General features: G+C 42.6%; 1 protein-coding gene across 12 annotated transcripts in view; it reads right to left on the reverse strand.

The window, feature by feature from the left end:
• The window catches only part of KTN1 (kinectin 1), a 99,365-nt gene that overhangs the window by 49,800 nt on the left and 26,587 nt on the right, over positions 1 to 22,978 (reverse strand). For 11 of the 12 annotated variants that reach the window (XR_003092852.1, XR_003092851.1, XM_025197923.1 and 8 more), the window contains exons 2-7: positions 16,227 to 16,785; positions 14,453 to 14,590; positions 11,909 to 12,085; positions 7,824 to 7,954; positions 5,059 to 5,175; positions 2,016 to 2,156 (exon numbers count right to left, since the gene is read on the reverse strand). Coding sequence is in view for 10 of the 12 variants with exons in the window: in XM_025197923.1 (XP_025053708.1) it covers positions 2,016 to 2,156; positions 5,059 to 5,175; positions 7,824 to 7,954; positions 11,909 to 12,085; positions 14,453 to 14,590; positions 16,227 to 16,749 (1,227 nt within the window). In the remaining 2 variants the exon portion in view is untranslated. Of the gene's footprint in view, positions 1 to 2,015; positions 2,157 to 5,058; positions 5,176 to 7,823; positions 7,955 to 11,908; positions 12,086 to 14,452; positions 14,591 to 16,226; positions 16,786 to 22,978 lie in introns of those variants that run through there. The other variant, XM_025197919.1, reaches the window with a different exon arrangement.

A 22,978-nucleotide genomic window follows, 5' to 3' on the forward strand; every position in this document is an offset into this window, starting at 1 on the left:
CCTAGATTTTGCAACACATGCCCCATGACCCCACTGACTCAGATCCGCTAGGCTGAACCAAGAACAGCATTTGTCTCGCATACCAGCATACCCACTGGAATGCATGGACCATTCTCATAGAAAAACTGAGCGTTCTTGGTTGTGTGACTGCCTAATGCAAAGGCGTTTTAAACCCCTTTTACAGTAGGGTTTTGTACAAACATCATGACCAATTATTTCAAAACAGAAAGCAGGCAGAGAGGTTTAAAGCCAGGAGGAAGATAGAGTGTGAATCTCTGGTGCATGGACTCCAGTACGTTAAAATGGCTTGAACTGAGTCTTCATTTCCAAGATTCTAATCGATTTGAGATGCAAAGGAAGCTAGTTTATGAGCCAGATCTCTTATTTAGGCAATGGTGAAATTTTACTGCAGCCTGAACAGAGTCAAACTGACACAGTTGCCTTGATTATTTAAAATGAAACTCAGGAGGCATGATTCAGCATTTAAGAATGAGGACTCTATGGATCAGATGACAGGAGGTCTGGCTGCTGCAAGCTACTAGCTGATCCAAAAGCCTGCAACGCACACAACTTAAATATTCTCTTTCCTCCTCCATTGGTATCAGTCTTTTAGAGACAGCTGACACTGTTTCCAGGACCTAGTTACATCAGATAACTAATTCATCAATGAGGATTCTGTTTACAAAAAAGTGTTCGAGTGTTTGTCCAGCAGCTGAGATGGAAAGGATCAGAAACTATGGGAGAACAGCACTGACATGGATGCCAAGTTATTTTTTTATGATGCACAACTCTAACAGTCCCATGGAGAACAGAGACCACCAAAAAATCCCTGCAGGTAACCAGAAGTGCTGACAGTCACTGCCAGCCAAACTGGCATTCCCTTTCCTGCAGTCTAATTCCCAAAGGATACCAAGCGGGGGGCACAGATCTGGAACATCAGGAATAGAGAAAGGTTGCATTTATATTCACTCTTCTGGTTTCTGTTTCTAGGTGCAGATCACCAGAAGCTATTTCTACTACCGCAGTGTCCAAAGAGTTTCCCCACCACACCCAGATTCAGGAACCTCTTGAGTACTAATACCAATATAGCAACAGCCTCTAGCTCTGGAGAGTTTTCTTTTTGCACCCAAACCTGAGAGGGTCTGCTCTCTGAAGAGAAATAATGAATAAGCTTAAAATATATATATATTGGTTAGGCTTAAAATGTCTGTAGCTCTGGTGGAGGGGGAGGCAGTGTTAGGTAAACAGAATAATTGCTAGAACTGAATTTTTAAATCAACTGGTATAAATGCAACCATACTTCTCCCTTAAAAGCTTATACTACTGTAATGTGACTTACTTTGCCTCCAATTTTGATGAAGCTAAAACTTTTCTTAGCTTGCACAGTGATAATATAAATTGAGGACAGAGCAGAAGGTCTGGATACAACAATCCTACGGTAGAGTTAGGCCTTCGCAATTCTCAGTCAAGTGCTTTGCTCGTCAGTGCTATTTTACTATATAAATACATGCATCTCCTAACCTCCCTATTCTGTAATAAATTCAGTTTTAAAGACCACTTTGCATCTGGTATGACATTCAGCAGTGAGCAGCTCACAATGCTGTTACAGTTATAAGGGTCATTTTTCTGAATCTGGCAAATGGAGCTATACTTTGCACCTTAAACTTTCAGCAGTAGACAACAGAAAGAGTCAAAGTGAGTAAGCAGACCGTAGACAAGCTGCCTACCATTGCTCATTTGGAGAAGAGGGAAATGACAAACAGAAATAGGAGGGTTGGAGTGTTGTTGCAGCCATTAAGGAAAGACTTGGCATATCCCAAGAAGCAGGAGGCTTTCACTGCCTGCCTTTAGCCCTATATAGCATTAATCAGATTTGCCCCCCAAAATTGCTAGAGATTCTGGTTAGAATATGAAGCTTTCATTTCTGTATCACCCAACCAGTGCTACAACCTCTACTAAAGCACTAGCCAATTTGCACTTGGACTCAAATCCGAACAATTTTGGTGAAAATGCACCTTTATCTTGAACTGCTGGGCTTCTTGATAGCCAACATGCATTTTACTCTGAAAAGTACCATGTTCCTTTTCTAGTGTGTTGATACGCTCTCTCATCTTAGCTGTAACCAAATTGTTTCTCTCCTTCTCCGTGACAAGCTCCTTTGGAAGGAAAAAAAAAAAGTATAAGTAATTTTCCCCTTCCTGCAACCTCCTAAAGATCAGCAGGCTATACATTATTAATTATTCAAACTAGAACAAATCAGCATTCTTCACTATAGAAGTAGTCAAGCAATCAACGCCTTTTCAATATTTTTGTAAGGATTTAGCAGCAACACAATTTCAAATTTTAATTAAATTGGGCTTTACAATGAAAACAAGAGTTTTTTAATTATTACTATTATTATTTCATAGTAACTAGAGCAATACTTTTATTACATTTGGTCAAATTCTTCTCTCCATTCTATGCACATAGTCCCACAGCAATTAACTAAATGGTACACGTATAATTAAGAGCAGAATATAATTTTGCTCTGAAGTGAAACAGGAGAGCTCAGCTATAGGATTGCTAGAAACCAATAATGCATTTCTGATCAAATATGTTGTATATTACAGATGAGCTGAAAGAGGATGTGAAAATGAAGTTCAGCCAAATGCCAATAACCCCCCACAAGCCAGGGGGCTTCAGTACATACCTTCAGCATTACATCACATATTACAGCTTTAAATCTCAAGCAGCAAGTTAATCTATAACCACTGTGTTATTTATAAAGCAAAATATTATAAATGGGGAGTCACAGTGCAGTGCAGGCAGCTTAAAGCATTATCAGATGAGTACCTGGATTGGTCTTGTGTCAACAGCAGCAATGGGTGCAAGCTCCTTTTTCTAAACCAGGGTGACAGTCACCTTAAGTCTTCTTATCCTCCACCAGTCACTATCACTCTACCCTGCTGGGTTCTCAATCCCCCTTGTATTTGAGTAACTTTGCTCTTCTGCAGCCTTTTCATCCTTTCTGACTGCTCCTTTAATGTTTTCAATCATTTGCTCTTTCCTTTCATTCTGCCCAGCCAGTGCTGTAACAAAGGAGGCGCCCAAGTGGGGAGACCGGGCCAGGCGCCGAAGTGAAGGGGCAGGGTGTGGGGTGGAGCTGTGAGTGGCACATTTTGGGGGAGGGAGGAAGGGCAGCTCTCACCACTGCTTGCACTCCCAGGTAAGCACTGGGGGAGAGGCGTGTGCCCCCTGGATCTGTGTGGGGTAAGGGTGGGCTGCCACTACAGGCTTTGCCCCGGGTGACAAACTTCATTGCTACAGCACTGTGCCAAGCTAATATCCTCAGTAGCCCCCTTCCTTGTTTATTACTAGACATTTATAGTCCTCAGCTGTGCAGGAGCTACTCCCGATCTCTCCACCCTCTGTGCAACCTTACAAATAAATGCCCCTGCAGTAGCTTACACCGGATGCCTCAACAGCTAGCTTCCTCTTCTCCAGCACCAACACCACCACAACTCCTGAGCTTCTTGACTTCTCCTGCACATGCCTAAATTCCATCCATCATATTAAAGTCCTTGTCCATATTCATGTCATCTCAGGCCTTTATCCTCCCTCCTGGCAGACTCTTCTTTCATTTGTTCCAGTCACCTGCATTGTTACTTGCTAGGGATGCACAGATAGAGATTTAGGGGGCCGATACCAATAGCCAATATTTAAGGAGGCATATTGGCCAATATCAATCCAATATTTGATATAGCTACCTCCAGGTGGTAAGTCTGTTGTGGTGGAAGGGGAAGGGGAAAGGAAAGGGCGTGGGGGGCAAATCAACCACCCCACAGTGAGGGAGGGGGCAGGGGTAGGTGCTGCCTAGCTGGGGTGGGCCGGGCACAGGACGGAGGCATGGCTCATGAGGCGGGGGGAGCTCCTGCCACTTCTTGCACACCAGGAGGGCAGGAAGGGGGGTGCGTGTGCTCCCAGATCTGCGCAGCATGGGGTTGGCTGCAGCTGCACGGTGAAGCCAGCGCTGCACGGGGGTCATCTTGCCAGAGGCTGGGCTTGGAGCGGGCTCTAGCAGTGCTGGGAGGAAGGTGCAGCCACTCCGAACTTTGCCACAGCTCCACTCCTAGCCCCACGCCACTATCCAGCGGCTGGTGCAGCCACGGCTTTTCCTGGTGCTTGGGTGGAGGCAGGGTGTTCAGCTGGGGCAGCGCGGGGCTGGGAGCAGAGCTGCGGTGAAATTTGGCACACCCCTTCCCCTCCCCCCTCCCCTTCCAACTTACCAGCTGGAGCCAGCGCTCCACACTGCCAGCTCTGCTCCACGTTGGCTGCAACTGTGTGCAGCACGGACATTTATCGGCTGAATTATTGGCCCCCTTGGGCCGATATAGGCAATTTTCTTTATATCGGTACCGATCCGATATCAGACCGATTTGTCAGTGCACCTCTATTACTTGCCATATGCAAAACTGATAAGATTGCACATTGCTTTCCTCCAAAGTCATTACTTAAAAAAAGTGAAACCGTCTCCATTACATGAAAACTGTGTTCCAGACAGCTGAACTGTTCTAGACTGAAACAGTGAATGTGATCTCAGGGAGCTGAGCAGGCAAGTATCTAAGCTTTCTGCATTCTCACCTCCAGTAAAAAAAAGCCCTCAAATTCCCTGATCACAGCACCTCAAAATGTATAATCCTGGAAATGTACAAAAATGGACCAAAAGAAAAAACTATGACCCATGAGTGTCTAACACTAATTTATAATACTTGACACTCAGCCTCTTACAGGTTGTTTAAGGGGAGGGCTTTTTGGAATCACATTTTTTAACCCTTTATTTAAAAATTATGGTCCATCAATCAAGATACTGAATTTATACCTCAAAAGCGTATTAGAAAATAGAATGCCAGTGCACTGCCTACATTGCTAAATGCAAGACGGTGCCTTAACACATGCGTACCTCTGTGCATCTCATACAGATCTCATTAAAATTGCAACTGATGACATCACCAGAGTGCCACAAGAATTATTTTGTTCATATTCTTTCATTTCTCCACTTATGCCTTTTGATGCATGTACCTGGGTTAGCTGCTTGCACTGTTCTCTGGCTACAGCAGTCTCTTCCTTCATAGCAGCTAGCATCTTGTCCTTGTCTTGCAGCTGATGCATCATTGCTGCTGAATCTCCTTTACTAGCCTACAGGAAAGAGATTAAAATGACAGATTCTGCACAAAATTTAAAAAAAAAACTGGATTATGATGTTTTAAAAGGCTTATAGTAAACCAGTAAGAAATTCAACAGCCACTACTGTACAGTTATTTTGTTGCCCTGTACTAGCAAGGCTATAAACTTCAAGTGGTTCTCAGCCTGCTACAAAACACCTTCACAATAAATTCCATTAGACCAAGCTATATTGCTTCTGGCACCCAAGCTAGCTTGGGTATCTCTGCACAGCACTGCAGTGCACCATGCAGGCATGTGTACCTGGCAAGATCTAAATTTAGTCCAATAACTGGCGATTTAGGTTTTATTTGAAAGCTTCCCGTTAACAACCATTGCCATTTTGCATTTAGAGCAGAAAGGAAGGTAGAAAATAAATTAATACTTTCCCAAAGCTGGCTAATTATTTATACTAGTTCAGTAACACAAGCAAGTATTTTCCTCACTTGTTCAATCAACCGATGGATGTAATATTTCCTGCAAGTCTGAGGACCACAGCTATTAAGCTACACAGGGTAGACCTGAAGAGTGTAAAGTGAAAAGGAAAAACTCTTCTATAAATACATAACATTCTTGCACTGTTATGCTTACACTCACAAGAGCACAACTGATTTGACACTATTCACATTTTCACCCTCAAATTTAACATTTGTTGGACTCTATACAAAGCCAAGTCTTAATACTAAAATTTGGAATGGCTCCTTCAAATTAAACATATACTAAGCAAACTAGGTATTATGCCAAATTAAAGAGACAATACTAGTAAAATCTTACCAGTGTACAATTCATTTTGTGCTCATACTATCTACAAGCCATTCTGTTCTGGTCAACCCACCCCCACAAAACATGGCAGAGGTGAGGGGAAAAAAATCAGAGTTAGTCAATCTCAGGCTGCCTGGAGACATTAAAAAAAACAAACCAAAAACAAACCAACCCCACCCCCCCCCCAAAAAAAAAACACTGTAACAAAAGCAGCACCGCATTACTTTGACCCTGCTCCACAGCATCTGTATAAATCAGGTGCTTCAGCAGTGCTTTTAGGTGCTTTTATCTAAAACTGATTCAATCAGCTACTGCATAAAACAGCAAAAGTCCCACTAAAGCACCCGATCTATCCAGATGTTGGGTGAGCCAGGTCCAACTAACACAATGCCTCTTCTGGACATACACTGGGCTTGGCACACGAGTGCACCAAGTTTAAAGTAAAGCACCGGGGTTTTTGTTTCCTTTTTTTAACAGGCAATTAAGCAAATGAAAGAGAACTGAGAGGGGAGGGTGATTTTTTTTTTTTAAGGTGATATCAGAACTACTTGGGGGAATAATGGGAAATTATGTCGAGTGTAAGAGTAGGAATGGCACCAAGTTGGTCTTTTAAGCCATAATGAAAAAAATGAAGTTGACACTCAAAGAAGTCAGAAGGGAAATCGACAAAAGGAAACTTCTGAGCCAATGTAGCGTTAGCCTGTGGAACCACCAGCACGACAAGGCAGCAAAAGAACAATACTGCTTCAGCATGATTCAAGATATTACCCTGCTTTTCTACAGCAGCTAAAACAGCTGTATGAGCTAGGGCGTGGATGGCCAACTTAAGGCACACGTGCCACAAATGACAGACAACCCTGTGTGTGCAGCACGTGGCAGACCAGGAAAGGGACAAACAATGCAGCGGCCGGAAGCAGAAAGCAGAGCAGCAGATCAAGCAGGGAGCACAGGACAGGGAAGAGACAGCAGAGCAACTAAAATGGGCAGGGACAGGGGTATGGGGGTGGCATCTGGGGGGGGACATGGGGCTAATTTGTGGCATGCCTGCCAAAAAGCCAGGCCCCAAGGGTATAACAACAGGCTTCAGTGCCTCAAAACAAGCCAGGAATACACTGCTGACTAATGAAAAATTGTCCCCAGTAATTGAGGGATTAGACAGTACCATGTGCACTGATTTTTACATTACATTTCTGACCCAGGACAAATCAGTGATCCTCAAGCCTTACAGCAATGCTGCACTAGACTAGAACCAAGGGGGTGCAGCTGCTAAGGCAGATGAGTTTGGCCCCATTTCAAAACACAACATCTACAGACCAGAAAGGAGCACAGCATTCTGTCTCTCCCTAAAAGACACGAGAGAGAGAGAATCCCATCTCCAAGTCTTGTAAAAAGTCATTTTCCACCCCAGCTCAAATCCAGCTATCATGTGTAATCTCCTCCCATAGCATCACAAATTCCTTTCTTCTCCTCCCCCTTATCCCCTCCAAAAAACACTAAAGAAAAATAATCAGAGACAGAAATGTACCCCATTGCAGCAGTGGCTCCACTTTATCTCGCCTCCTACAATTTAACAAACCATTTTCTCAGGCCAGTCAAAATTCATTTCTACACAACACCCTTCTCTCAAAAGTCCAAGATCTGCCCATCTAACCAGTACATAGGCCAGTACTGGTAACCAACAGTTGTCTTGCACAGACAAAGGAAGCAATGATTGATTGGGGAGAAAAAAAAAAAAAGATACCTTCTGGAGGTGGAACACAAGTTTCCAGACAGAACCATATTCAGACCGGTCACAACTTTGGTCTGGTTACTTTGTCAGCTTCCCTGCTGACCTCCCCTTAGTAACAATAAAGACGACTCACCTTCTGCAAGACATCCTGTACCACAGGGGACTTCTCCTTCAGCAGCTCCACCACAGAGAGGGCCTCCTCTTCAGTAAAGATCATGCTCTTCATAGCCAAGACAAAGTCTTTGAATTTGACTTCAGCATTTTCTATAATTAAATGGGAATGCCATTTATGCAGCAGCAGTGCACAGTGGTTTACACAGCCGCAAAGTAACATTAGGAGGAGTGTCGGGTGTGTTGCATCTAATGTGTTTGAAACAGCAAACAGCACAGTCAGAAGTATTCCATGAAACCTATTTAAAATCTAAATTTGGCAATAGTCTGGTCAGCTGGCTCCTAGGAACATACTTCTATTCAAAGATATCTATAACGACATGTGTCAGGTATCCAGGTTGTAGCCCTACTGGTCTAGAGGAACAGGCAATCAGGACTCTTAGTAGAGATGGTATCTTTTTAGACCAACAAGATTTTTGCAAAAAAAATTTTTGCAAAAATCTTGTCAGTCTAATAATAGATATAATCTCTACTACGAGTCCCGATCGTCTCTATAACTACATATATTTTATGACGTGCAAATAAAAGTCACCAGCAACAAACCAAGGTCAGCCACGGGGCTGGAAAAGCCGGCACATAACTATAGGAGGATGTTATAAGAGAGAGGTGCTAATTTGTTCTTCCAGTGTAAAGGGAAATCAATAGTTGCATAAATTATATGCAAGTAATTAAGGATCCCAAACAAGTCACATGATTCTGCACATGGCAGAGGAAACTTAGAACAACGCTGAAACAGTTTCAAAGTGTGAATTGACAAGAACTGAACTGAGGAGGTTTAGAAACAGATTAGATATGGGTAGAGAACAGTAAAGTACAATCCTGTTAGACTATTTGTTATATGAATGCCCAGAAAACATACAATATGCTGACAGTGTGAACTTCATTTTTTATTTTAAAAAAACATCACAAATTTCTAGCATGTCTCATACTAGAGTCTGCAGAAAAAACTCTTAGAGACAATACTCAAAACCAGCTGGTGCTAATTAACTCAAGGAAAGCAGCATGAAGAACGGTAAGAGATACAGACATATTGCCAACACAAAGCATTTAAAATCTGACATGGATAAAGGGTTGCAAACTAACCCCCAAATTCCCAAACCATTCCTAAACTAGTAGCCCAAATGAAGCATAGTTGGGAAACCGAATTAATTTTTACCAGCGCTTGAGAGAAATTACCTAGCAAGGGAACAAACCAAAGAATAACCTTGGTAGAACAGGCCAGAGAAAGATATCCAGCGATTGTAGCCGACTAATCTGGTCTATTCATCAGATAACTCCATTAGTAATGGTCTCAATCTAGCTACTGCTTGAGAGGAAGGCTTGTGGTCAGGGTTAATATGGAGCAAAACTCAAATCTGACTGGCAGGAGTCAAGTAGGTTTTGATTTTACAGGAAGAGAAGAACTTGGCTCAAAGTAACGTGTGCTTGCTGCATCACAAATACAGGAAAACTTTGTCCCTGCACCCAGCAGCTTACAACTAAAAGAGTAAAATGTTTCACAATTAGGTGGACAAGTGCAGATGATACAGGAGAATTAACCACATCTTAATTACTTCTGCTTGGAAAGGATTACAGACGAATGAACAAGGAATAGATGTGACAAAGGCTTTCAGCCTCAGGTATCACACAGCCTTCTGAAACTGAAGCACAAATTAAAAGAAGAAAGCTGAGCAATGCTATAATTCAGGGACTCCTTCAGTTTTATACTGAAAGATTTACCAAGTAGAGAAACTGATGTGCCATACAGCATATTGTCTAATGACTTGGTTGATGACTGTGACCTAGACAAACCGGAGGATTGGGCCAAAAAGAAATGTCATGAGGTTCAACAGGGACAAGTGCAAAGTCCTGCACTTGGGACAGAAGAATCCCATGCACCAGTACCAGGCTGGGGACCAACTGGCTAAGCAGCAGCTCTGCAGAACAGGACCTGGGGGTTACAGTAGACAGTAAGATGAATATAAGTCAACAGTGCCTGTTGCCAAGAAGGCTAACAGCATACCAGGCTACATTAATAGGTGCATAGCCCGAATATCGAGGGAAGTTATTATTCCCCTCCAGTCTGCACTGGTGAGGCCACATCTGGAGTCCTATGTCCAGTTTTGGGCCTCCCACTACAGAAAAAATGCAGACAAGTTGTAGAGAGTCCAGTGGAGGGCAACAAAAATGGTTCAGGAGCTGGGGCACATGACTTATGATTAAAGGCTGAGGGAACTAGGCTTATTTAGTTTGGAGAAGAGAAGACTAAGAGGGGATTTAATAGCATCCTTCAGCCTGGAGAGGGATTCAAAAGAGGCTGGAGTTGGACTGTTCTCACTGGTGAGAAATGACAGAACAAGGAACAATGGTCTCAAGTTGCAGCAAGGGAAGTTTAGGTTGGATATTAGGAAAAACTCTCTAATGAGGAGGATGGTGAAGCATTGGAATACGTTACCTAGAGAGACAGTGGGGTCTTCATCCTTGGAGGTTTTTGAGACCCAACTAGACAAAGCCTTGGCTGGGATAATCTAGTTGGGGATGGTCCTGCTTTGAGCAGGGGGTTGGACTAGATATGACCTCCCAAAGTCACTTCCAACCCCCATTTTCTATGATTATCTGATCAGGAAACTGGGGTAAGGAGTCATCAACTCAGCCTAGGACTCCTAGACATCCTTCTTTTTGCAGGCACCCACACATTAGAAGGTCACTTTTTAGGGCACAGCTGGTCTGGCCACCTCTTTGGACCCCCGTATCCTCTGAGCAAATCACCAGATGGTTTATATACCAGGTGGAGAGCAGCATTCAGGAATCCCTCTCTGGGCCCAAGCTGCTGAGATCTCTTTGTTTTGTGACCTTTTTCAACTGCAACTATCAGAACATGGGCTTTGCTGGCCCCTGCCCAGACTGCCTGTCTCCAAAATTAAGCCATTTATGATGTGTCTGTGTAGTAACTGGAAGAGTAATTAATCCACATGAGCCTAGCCATAGGAGCAATGAGGCCATGGCAGCACAGAATGTACCCAGGGCTCCAGGGCAGCCTTGTAGGCCTGGTCACCACAGGCTCACTGCTCCTTGTTCCTCAGCTAGCAAATTAAAGCCAGTTAAGGCAGACAAGGTTCCTTGGGTGAATTTGATATCTTTTATTAGACCAACCCAAATGGTTGAAGAATAGTTATTAAGCAAGCTTTCGGGTTCAAAAACCCTTCGTCAGGCTCAGGAAGCTGCAGCAGCTAGCACACACCAGCTGCTGCAGCTTCCTGAGCCTGACGAAGGGTTTTTGAACCCGAAAGCTTGCTTAATAACTATTCTCCAACCATTTGGGTTGGTCTAATAAAAGATATCAAATTCACCCAAGGAACCTTGTCTGCCTATATCCTTAGACCAACACGGCTACAACCTAAACCCCTAAAGCCAGTTAAGGCACTCCTACAATCACAGCTTTAAAAGTTACCACAGACGTTCCAGATCCCAACAATACAGAGCAATTATAACGAGCAAGTAGCACATCGCCAGCAACATCCTACTTTCATACTCTCCATCACTCTCAGTTGTGAATGTTATAAATGTCCTGTGGCCATGAGCAATCCCTGAGGGTTTCCCAAGCATCCTCCCCACAAGCCACAGATCAAGGGCCACTGCAGGAGAGAGTAACCACGCAGATATCCAGGGCATGTTGGCCTTATGACTGGACTGTTAAGGACAGCAGGAGTAGGAAAGGGAGCAGGTTCTCCCTTAAGCTTTCTTTGTGGGGGACAAAGGACCTCAGCATGCAGTTGAGTCAATAAAGGAATTGCCTCTTACTGTTTAAAAGGATGAGAAGAGAGACAAGTGTAAAAGCAGCTCCCTGCCGTCACAAAGATATCCCAAACCATGGCCCACTCCTTAAGTGGGGGAAAAAAAAAGGATTTGGGGTTCCCCCCCCCAGGATTATGAGGCTCAGTGTCTGATTTTCAAAAGAAGAATCCCACTGTGTTCGGAGAACGTCACTAAGGTGGGTTATCTTTTAGTCCCTTTTGCTCAGATTTCCACCTAATGAAAGCTGATCAGGCCATGCTTTTGTTAGCTTACCTTTATCTGTTTCATTTTTCAGTTTCTTAGTACTGCTTTTTTGGAGCCCCTCATTGATATCCTGTTTCGCCAAATCAGCCACTTCTCTTTTCTCCACCAAAGGGTTCAGCTCAGAGTTATCCATCAAAGGAATATAAGTAGTTGCTTGAATAAGAGGTTCATCCACCAAAGCTGTAACTAGAGTTCCACAGTACAGGTCAAAGCTTTTTTAACAGTAGTTTGTTCCTTACAACCTTAAACATACTAGAGAGCTGGCTGCAAAGACACAGATTTGGTCCACTTGATAAACCTGAACTGCTAGAATTACTGATATTATGCAGCACTGGTTAACTCAAAGCTTTTTCACGTAACTCATTAAAAAGTGTCTTTAATGCATACTGAAGTAATAGCTTAATTAAACTTACATTTGCCAAGATTGCATTTTAGCTCCTGAACAGATAAATTCTGACTTTCATTTCACTTCAGTAAGAGTCGCATGTAACCTTTGTGAGGCTTGTGGCTGCTGCAGCCATTTCCAACATGGAGCACTCAGTGTTACTGAAGTTTAAAATTAAGAATTTCCTATATTTGGAGGAGGTGTAAAATGCAGCAGGATCAGGGATCCTGGTTTTCTCCATTTAAAAACAGCAAATTCTCTGATGTAAAACCCCAAATCATGATTTCAATTTAATCATGTTTTTTCGTGATTAAAATGAAACACCACTGCATAAATAGGTATCAGTTAAACACAATGTTTTATTGATATGTTTACAATTTTAAAGCAATTTGGAAGCCAGTGCCTCAATCACTACAATAAAATGAATTCTAAATACCTATATATTTTGGCATTTAATTTTGGTTTTTTATTGAGGAGAATCAGAGCTCCCCGTCACCTTCACGCACCAGACCGTGGGGTTCAGCTGTGCCTGTCCCCCTGCTGCTTTGAGGCACCAAGCAGCCCTGATATGCCAGTGTCCTGCCCCTGCCCAGGCCATTGTCCCTCATTCCCAACCAACAGCCCCCTGGCCCTAGTCCTACCCATGCCCCTCACTCCCGATCTACAGCCCCGTGGCTCTTCCCAGCCCTGCTGGTACCTCTCACTTTCAACCCACAGGCCCCTGCCTGCCACCCCCTCAGCCATGCTGGTGCCTGCCTTGGAGGCCATGCCTCACTTCTCCACCCACTCCAGCCCCACCTATGCTGGAAACAGAGGAAAACTTGCAGGACCCATGCCTTCGCGAGGGCAAGGTCCTCATTGCCTGCCAACTCTGAGGACCACGCAGGCGGCAGTGTTATTCATTGCTGCCCCCTGCCACTCACATGGGCAGGGGCTGCTGGGAAAGGGAGTTTGGCCATGGGCTGGATCCACCATTTTGCCCACCCCTGCATTAAAGGAACTCCACAAGTAGGCGGAGACTGGGTCTGTTTAAAATTTATTGTACTGGAACATCAAGGAGCCCTATTCGTGGACGAGGACCTCCCCTATGCGGGGTTTCTCCTGAACACCGAGCCAAGGAAGTGGACAAAGCCCCCCAAAAGCTCACAATTCAAGGATGAAACAAGATGAACAAACAAGTCTTCAAAAGAAAACAATAAGGAGGAGTCTCAGGGTGCTGCAGCCTAGCAATATGTTATCACAGCAAAGGAGAGATTTTAAGGAGAGGAATGAATCAGCTTTAAAAAGGTTTATGGGGAAAATTCCCAAATGCAAGGGACAGCTTGAGAAAAGTATGAAGGGGTTAATTCGAAAGAGTTAACAAGTGGGTGACACATGCTAGCATCGCAGGGTGCTCAAAGCAGGAGTTGATATCTTAATAGAGATGAAGATGACAGGTAAGGAAGAAAAGACTTCAAATGGCTTGAAAGACAAGTAGCTTCTGTTTAATGAGGCAGGAGGAACAGGTGAAGGGATACAGAGATTACACCACCAAAATGAAAAGCCCAAGAAGTGTTTGCAACAGCTTTGTGAATGGATAAAAGTGGAACAAAACAACCCAGGATAAAGGATGTTCCAGTAATTGAAACTAAGTGAGCAGACCCTGGACAAGCTGGTTGTCGGCTTACACATTAATGCAGAAGGTTTATTATCCCTCAAGTATTATCCTCAACGTACCTGTGGATGTTCTCATCCACGGAAAGTTCTTAATTGAATCCCACTAAACCTCGAGTTTCAATGTCATCTTGCAGGAATGAGTACCACCGGTTTACATCCTGTGTAAAACCAACCTTAGTTCCTTGTAAAAATGTTAAGCGTTACTCTTCAATTTTGCTCTATGTTCATTTGCCCTTTTATTCTCAGAATATCTGATTAGCCAGTCAAAGGTAACTGAAATCTGTGTAGCAATTTCTGTCTAAAGCTAGATCTCCCATGTCAAGAGATTTTTAAAATTAAATTAAGTGTTCTTTATCATATGAAAATCCCACTTCTGGATTAGAAAAGCAAACGCTCCCAAAAATCCTACTTTCTTCAGGGAAGAAAACCTGCATGTAATAATCAAGTTGATCCTACACATATAAAATTCTATTAGAGGTGTTTGTAAGAAATAAACTATAGCATTTGCTCACCATTATCAACCTTTTGTTTCTTTGCGGAAACTTTTTTTTTTCCAGATGCACTTTCTTGTTTGATCTCCTGATGAAACACTGCCGGGTCTTGTTTTTTGGCAAGAGATACAAATAAATCGTTCTTTGCATCCTGGTCATCTAAAAGAGAAATTAGACAATATACTCTTCTATATGTACTAATATGTACAGTATAAAAACAGTGAAATTGCAATAGCCAGTAAAGTCATTCCCAAGCAAAGGATAGTCTTGATTGTGTTTTACACAGAATAGACAGGGTTTCTTTTTTGTGCTGTACACACGCATGCATACATACACACACACACATACAGCTAAAGACTATAAAGAACTGTAGCAAACAGCAGAAACAATGCCAGTAAACCTGAACATTTTCAGGGAATTATATATGCAGCAGAAAAGCACTGAAGCCAAAAAGACTAGGTGGGAAAAAGGCAACCGTCACTCACTAGATTTAATTAATCCAATCAAGATTTGCTGTGACAAGAAGAAAAAAAAAAAACAAAACCAAAACTCTAACCCAAAGAATTCCTTATTTTGAGCAATAATTTGTGTCCTCCATAAATTAAAAATACCAGGATTGGGAGAAGCAGCAAATAAAATGCCCCCTATTTTGGAAGCATTTCTTTTAAATTTGCTTTTCACAGAGACAGCTTGGGGGGGTACTTGGTTTTTCTTTTTTGGAAAGCACATTACCATAGGATCTTATTATCAGAACTGGACTAGACACCACACTCTTACAGCATTAGTTTCTGTAATCCAAAGACAAAAGGAAAAAAAAATTCAATCTAGTTGCAGTTTCCCTTGAAACAGTGCTTGTACACCATGTTTTTAAACCATGCCCAGAATTTCTTAGAAGATTTAACTCTCACACGCCCAAATGCAGCACATTTTTTTATTCTGCCACATCAGGCAGTAAGGTTGCCTTTTTTTACCCTCTCTGCAGTTAGGAGGTTATATCTGTATATACGGAGGAAGACTGTGACCAGGACATGCAAATACTTAGTTTTGGGGTCTTTTAAAGAAGTTAAAAGTTTTAAAGAACTTATTCATATTCAGATGATTGTTTTTAATATGTGGGCTTTGACCAACTAGATAACAGACAAAGCAGCCTACCACACTAACTGGCATTCCTAATTTTTTCTAGGATGGAGCCATGCTCCATTACCCACTCCAGTTAGTTACAATGGCTGAAACTAGAAAAGAAACTGGTACAGATTGCCTTTGACAATGAGAAGTCCAAGATAGGCATATGCAAATGTTTTCCACATGGCAAGTGGCCTAACAACCAATCTCTTTATGGATCCCAGTATTTAAACCAAATGAACTGTCAGATGATATAGAGCTGTCTGCGTGCCCCATCTGAACAGTGCAGCCTTTAAGCCCCTACAGACTCAATTTTGGATAGCTTGATGCAATTTTTCTCGTAAGCGAAACAATCTTGCAAGTTATCAAATCAGAGAGTAAGAGAGAAGCTCTTTTCTAACTCTACTGTGTCCTGTTTAATTAACTAAAATGTGTCCCAAGCTGCGCCCCTGCCTGCCCACCCCACAATGGATAAATGAAAAATGAGATGAGAGGGACAGTGAAGCCAGATGACACCAAGAAAAAGCAAAATGCCTTTAAAAGTCACCAGTGCAGGTTTGCCCAATACAGATCTAGCAGAACAGTTGTGTGAAATAGCTAAACACTCCAGGCCTTGCAATAAGCAGGAGATAGTTTTGGCATTCTGTGCAGAAGTATATGCAACATGAGATACCCATTCCATTTTTCTGCTTCTTCTGCCCAGGTTTCTTCTTGGATCCTGCTGATTCAGATGGTGGAGTGGGCTGTTTTGTAACAGGGACTGGTTCTACTTTCTTGCCTGAAGGCTTGGATCCATCCAACTCCTTAGGCACATGCTCATCTTGCACCGCCTTATGTTTCTTCTCCTTCTTCTTCCGCTCTCGAACGCCACTTGAAGTTTCAGTCAAGGCCAAGGGAAGAGGAATGAGGTGTTCTTCATCAGTAGTCAGAGCATCTGAGAGCTTAAAGTCCCGAGATGTACTCTCAGAATCAGACTCATGGAGGTTCCCGTTCTGAGCTTCCTTCTTCTTGTTCTTTTTCTTCTCTGTTTTCTTTTTATCAGTCTTAGCAGGTGCAAATTTTTGGTCCCGTTTCTGTTTTGCAAGGACTTCGTCGTACAATGTCTCTTTCATGAAAAGCCAGAAGAAGAGGAAGATGACAGTAATAACCACTGCAGGAATGAGGATGATAAAATAGGTAGACTCATAAAACTCCATTGTGCTTTTCTTAACTATATGCTAAAAGAGCAAACACTATGAAGAAAAAGAAAAAAAAACAACCAATTAGTTTTCAGATCAGATTTTTCCAAATTCCCCTTTTTTAAACTAGCTTTGCCAAAGTCAACTCTAGGGTAGTCCTTACAAATGAATATGGTAAAGACTAACAGACATCTATTAGTACTTTAGGGGTTGCCTTTTCTCTTGTCCCCACCTCCACCCTGCCCAAAACTGCCAGAAGTTTATTCTGAATGCCAAGAAACCTCTTTTACCATATTTTAAAGGCTGTGAAACCCCCTGCACAAAAAACAACAAACACATAGCAGCACGGTACCATCCTCAATGCAAAGCTTTTACAATTAACGAAACCACCTGAATTAAGTTTTGGCTTTCCCTCCCGAAGTCATATTACAGCCTCCTCTTGCACTCAGATTTATGACATAACCTTAAAAGCGAGCTGAAGGGAAGAGGGAGAGAAAATGAGTTCTTTTAACAAACTCCGGGGAAAGGACTAGGAGCAATGGCTTCACACTGCAGCAAAGGACATTTAGGCTGGAGGCTAGGAGGAACCTTTCTGATTATGAAGGTAGTCAAACACTGGAACAGGCTGCCTAGAGAAGTTGTGACATCTCCATCCTTGGAAACTTTCAAAAGTAGGTAGATAGACTTGGCTGGGATGGGTTAGCCAGGGATGATCCTGTCTTGGGCAGGGGGCTGGACTGATAAGGCCCCTTCCAGCCCTACTTTCCTACCATTCCTATGAAATCACATTTTAAAAGACTTCTGAGAGACCTTTCCCCTAAAATTTTCCTTAGCTCTAAAACCCAGATTTTAAAACATGTATTAGTTCAATAAACCCACAAATATCAGGTTTCCCTGTCATCTTAGATGTTCAAATACATGATCGTTTGATTTAGTTTTGCAAACTAAATGAAGAAGCAAAAGAATTTAGGGCTGCCCTTGCAACCATATGCATTGGAGCAGGTACGCAAAGGAGAAATGCCTTGGTACCTCATCAGGCATCCACAACTCAAAGGGAAGACAGAAACCTGGACCTCATATTACATTTAAAACCACCTTATTCTTTAAATCAACTTTCTAATAAAATATATTCTTGGTACCCAGAACAGATATGTACTTTTACGTACAATCAGTTTCCCCAAAAAGACGACTGCAAATGCTGTTTTGGATGATTGGTTTTGAAGGAAGGGGTCAGGGGAAGGGGGAAATCCACCTATAAACATAAAAATTACCATCATTCAAAAACAAGGCTTGAATTTCACCTAAATATTTTCAAGTCTATCCCCCTTATCTCAGAACTCAGATTGCTAGTAATTAAGGATTGAAGGAAGGGTGTGATGCAAAGGAATCCAGCTAACGGTCACAGTATCACCACTATCCTTACAAAAAAACCATTTCCACTTAAAGAATCAATTCCCAGATTATTTGGAAATAAACAAGTAAAAAATTCAGCCTCTGCACAATTTTTCCTCCTGCATGTGACACTACAGGGGGTTCACTCGCCGTTAATATCCTCCTAAATGCCGTCAATATACAAAAATGTTCTTCAAAATTACTAAGACGTTCTAGACTCTCCATATCTGGGATTACTGACACACATGCAAAGAGCTGGGGAAATTCGGCGCAGGCAGTAGTCACAGATAAGAGGCAGCAAGGTAACCACAAGGGAAGAACATAACCCTCCTTTCCAGGCAAACACCGCGCAGATCGTTTTTCTACCACAACTTAAATACAAGAATGCAGATAAAACGTTTCACTGGCTCCTTCTAATAAACCTGCTTCTGGTAAGCCATAAAATCATTCCCTTCCACAATTAGTGTGGGATATAACAAATGCTCATATTTAATTTCCCCTCCAAAAGCACTACATCAGATTGCCCTCTCCGCAAGGGAAGGAAGGAGGAACGCAGGAGGGTGGGAATATGGACGTCCGACTCAAATTGTTTTGCTAGTTTTAAGAGATTATGACAACAAAGCCAGTACAGAGTTTGACAGCTCCTTTGTAGGACTATGCAGCTTTTCAGGAGCATGAGATAAATGTATTTTTGGATGTTCATCCGCATTTGCATTTAGTACCAGCTAGCATTTTACTTGCCAATTTTCATCTAATAAGCTGATTCCCTGATTTCAGAGGAGGCCCCAGAGTTGAAGCTTGCCTCCGGGAAAAAGAGATTGGGGCAAGTGAATTTATTAAATAATTGGGTAAAGAGGAGGTACTGTGGAAGTTATTTACATAATTAGACAGCAAGTGCTTGCTGACACACTTTAAAAGCAAAAAATGGCAGATCCAGTCTATGATTTAAACATAATTTTTAAAAAAAGCATGAAGTTATGGTGTTTTACCATTCAAAGTCGTCCTAATTTTTACTCGACTTCCCTGTCAAACTTGGGCTGGAGGCAAGATGTAATGGATGAATTTCAAAAAGGATCATCTTCTGTGGGAGAGTTTATGAGCTTGAGAGCAACTATGATATGAAGTATGGGGTGGCTGGTATCATTCCTGGACTACAGGTGCTCCTGTAACACCAACTTCTTGTCTTAGCAAGCTGACAATGTTAGCTATTTCCTGCACCAGATCAGGAAGCAGCTCTTACAGTGTCAATACTGAATGTTTACAGAAGAGACTAATCCCTCAAGTAAATATGTAATTAGGCAAATTTCTCTAACGTGCAATTACATCAGTCGTTATAGTTTTCAATACCTAACCCCTGAGAATACTCCTTCAGGACACGCCCATCTCTGCCAGGCTGAAACACACTTTGCTGCTTCTCAGGTCACACATTCATTCCAATATCCAAGCTTAGGGAAAATGGAGACATGCTCACCCACTCAATATATACTTCTCTATATTCGACAGCATGCACTCCAGTGGAGTGAAAATACAACGTTAAGCAAAGGGATAAATGTTGCAAAAGGTCCCTCCTAGAAAAGAAAGAAAACTGTCAGATCCAGCTGCAGACAGCCACAAAACCACAGCCCAAGATCTCAGCATTGCACTGCAATATTCTGACAGCGATACTACATCATATAAAATAGTACTGAACCCAGCTGGTGCTGCAGCACCACGCAGTGGCATTGCAATAATTTAGGGGTTTTCTGTTCCATAAAGAAGTGGGCCACCAAGGCCAAAGAGCAATGCTCCCAGACACGCACAGAAGGAAGCTGCTGTTTTAAAGCAAGAAAAGTGGAACAAGAGAGTGAGCATATTTAAAATGCCCAAGGATATCCATAAATACATCATTAGAGTAGTTTTTGTACTAGGGAATATGTACAGGGATTCATCCCTGTACCTCTGTGTTAGCACAGCTATTCTGGTCTGCCTGGAGTTTCACTGCTATTTCCCTCCCAGCCAAGGATTTCCTCTGCCTGTGAAGTAGACCAATTTCTGATTCATGGCACTTTGAAACAAACTGTCACGAGTGATTACAGCCCTGCAGCTTGGGAAATTCAGGTTTCCAGTTGCGTAAGCTCTGGAATGTAATTAAAACCAGCCTTTAGTTTGGTTTAATGTTTTAACCAGGCCTCAACAATGCTTTGGAAATTAGAATTAGAACAAGTCTGTTCCCAGACCTAGCCCTCAAATGTTTGCTTGTCAGCAAGGCATACAAAGGGGGGTGGGGGGGGCATTTACAAAGCCTTTTGAGGGTCTGATTCCAAGTTTGAAAGTCTGATTACAAGCGCGGAAGTTGGTTTCGTTGAGAGCGACAAGCTCACCTGCTGGAGGGAACATTACTGATCTCAGGTGCCACAGAAGCTAAATTTGCAATCTCTTGAAGCTACCAAGCCTTTTGCATAGTATCCAAAGCATACTGATACGACTTCCACTGCTTCATAATCTCTGTAGACTCAGGCTTGCATTGCTGATGGTCTACTCTTGTTCCTCACAAAATCAAGTGGAGCATGAGCAAAAGAATGCTTCCACCCCGAGCTCTGTGATCAGAGGCATGTAGAATTAATGGGAAAAAGCCAACGGGATTCAGTAATCAAAATCCGAGGCTGCCTTTCCTACGGAAGAATGGCTCAGAAAGAAAGAAAAAGCGCAAAGATGCTATTTGAAGTGGATATGCCCACAGTGGACATGTCAGAGAAGTACCATGCATTCAGAGGAGTCTGCCTGTCAAGAGACATGGCTGATGAAAACATTGATCTGACAGCTCAGCCGTAATTTCACTTTGCCAGGTTCTAATAAAAACTTCCAGAGAATGGGGTTGTAATTAGAGTGTATACAGCATGACAAAGCGACTTCCTTCAGCAGCAGAAAAAAATGACAGTTATAAAGGCTTTTCATGTTTGGAGCTCCCTTTCACTCTTACCAAACCTAGCCTCTCAGGAGAAAGGGAAGCCAAGCTGGAGAAAAGAAGCAATAGTAAGTAGCAGGGGAGCTGGGATACAGAAGGTGCTTGTGTCAAAAGTATCACTGGATTTTTAAAAAGTTATTGTTTTACAAACTATTTTAATGTGCTTACTTAAACTAAATTTATTCCTATTCCATTTTATGTATGGCACCATAGATACTTTTCAAGGAAGTAACCTTTATTCCCAACTCCCCTCCAACAGGGCTGGCAAAAGGCAGTTCTATAAAAAGAAATGCGTCATTCCCACCCTTGTTTGGACACTCCTAGGTACTAGACTGGGGCAGGCAATTATTTTGGGTGGAGGGCCGCTTACTGAGTTTTGGCAAGCCATCGGGGGCCGCATGACAGGCAGCCGGGGACAGCTAAATATTAATTTTCTAAATTTTTTAGGGGCCCCGCGGGCCGGATAGAAATGCCTGGTGGCCTACATCCGGCCCACGGGCCACATTTTGCCCGCCCCTGTAACACCCACACAACACATCCTGCTCCGGCTGCTGAAACACGCACCCTCGTTGCCAGGAAGCAGCACAAAGTTTTACAGCTCACCTTTCACTTTAATGAGCAGCTTAAAAAAAAACCAAACACTTGACATTTCATTGGTAGCAAATATTCACCTTAAAGATTTTCTTTTCCTTTTTTCTAGTTTAACTTCCAATTTATCAAGGCACTTAACAGTAAATAACCGGGGTGAATTTCCCAAAGCCCTCCACATATTCTCCACCTGGAAAGGTACCTTGCTATTCAGAAGTCTGAACTCCACATCTTTTAACAGCATCCCTTTGGGCCATTCTGAAGAGGGCAATGAACTGTGTTTTGTCCCCATTTACAAATACTTGAGACATAGCTACTGTTTTCACTTTTAATTAACAAGACTATTCACTCTTGTTCCCCTGTGCTAGGCCAGTACCACAGAAAATGTTTAATTACTCCACTTCTAAACTGGAATACAACATGATTGTTCACACTTGGCTTCCTCCGTGGCAAAGAAGTTAGTTAACACTGTGTCTTCTGTTTCATAAGGCTCCGTTAACTTTTAGCAAATGAAACTCAAGTTTCTCTAAGTAGAGGTTAAAATGTTTGACAGCTGTGCCACAGCTTAAATCCCTGGACATTAACTTATTCTGGAAGATGAAACAATTCTAACTGACTTCTAGCTAATAAATCAGTACATTATGAGTATGATCACCATACACACATGGGCCTAGACATCCACATAGTCTCCAGAGTTTTATGCAACCAAAAGTTAACATTAAAAATTGCCAAGGACAAATCTTTCATCCCACAGCACCTTTAATCAAGGTTTTAGCCTAGAATTGTCAGGAACCTTCTTGGCTAGAGACAGAAGTTACACATAAAGCAATTTAAGTGATCAGAAACTGGCTTAAACCTGTAACAGAACAGAAGTTCAGTGCACACAAATCAGTTTCAAAATGGCTAAAACTGGTTTAAGATAAACCTGGCTGAATGTAGTACTGGACTTAACTGATTGAGCTCACACTGGTTTATGCAATGTCTGTCCCAAACCCCTTCCAGGTTCAAGTTAAGTCAGTCCCCACCCAGCATACTCTCCAGCCCTGGGCTGGGCTAGGCTGTCTGCTCCAGCAAAGAAGGGAAAGGCAGGGACTGCCATCCCCAGGCAACCCCCAGCTGGGGTCTGGGGCCAGGGAGGAGGGTTAACTTCACCTTCCCCAGAGTGCAGAGCTGCCCTGCCCCACCCTACTAAACTTACTTCTGGCTGTGACTGAACTACAAATCCCAGAAGCACCTGGAAGAAGGAAGAGGAAGTGATGAACAACCCTCAAGTGTCCTGCTGTTGTGATTCTGGACTGCAAATCCCAGAGACCTTGGGGGTCA

Source organism: Alligator sinensis, unplaced genomic scaffold (genome assembly GCF_000455745.1).
Source record: "Alligator sinensis unplaced genomic scaffold, ASM45574v1 scaffold13_1, whole genome shotgun sequence".
Lineage (NCBI taxonomy): Eukaryota > Metazoa > Chordata > Crocodylia > Alligatoridae > Alligator > Alligator sinensis.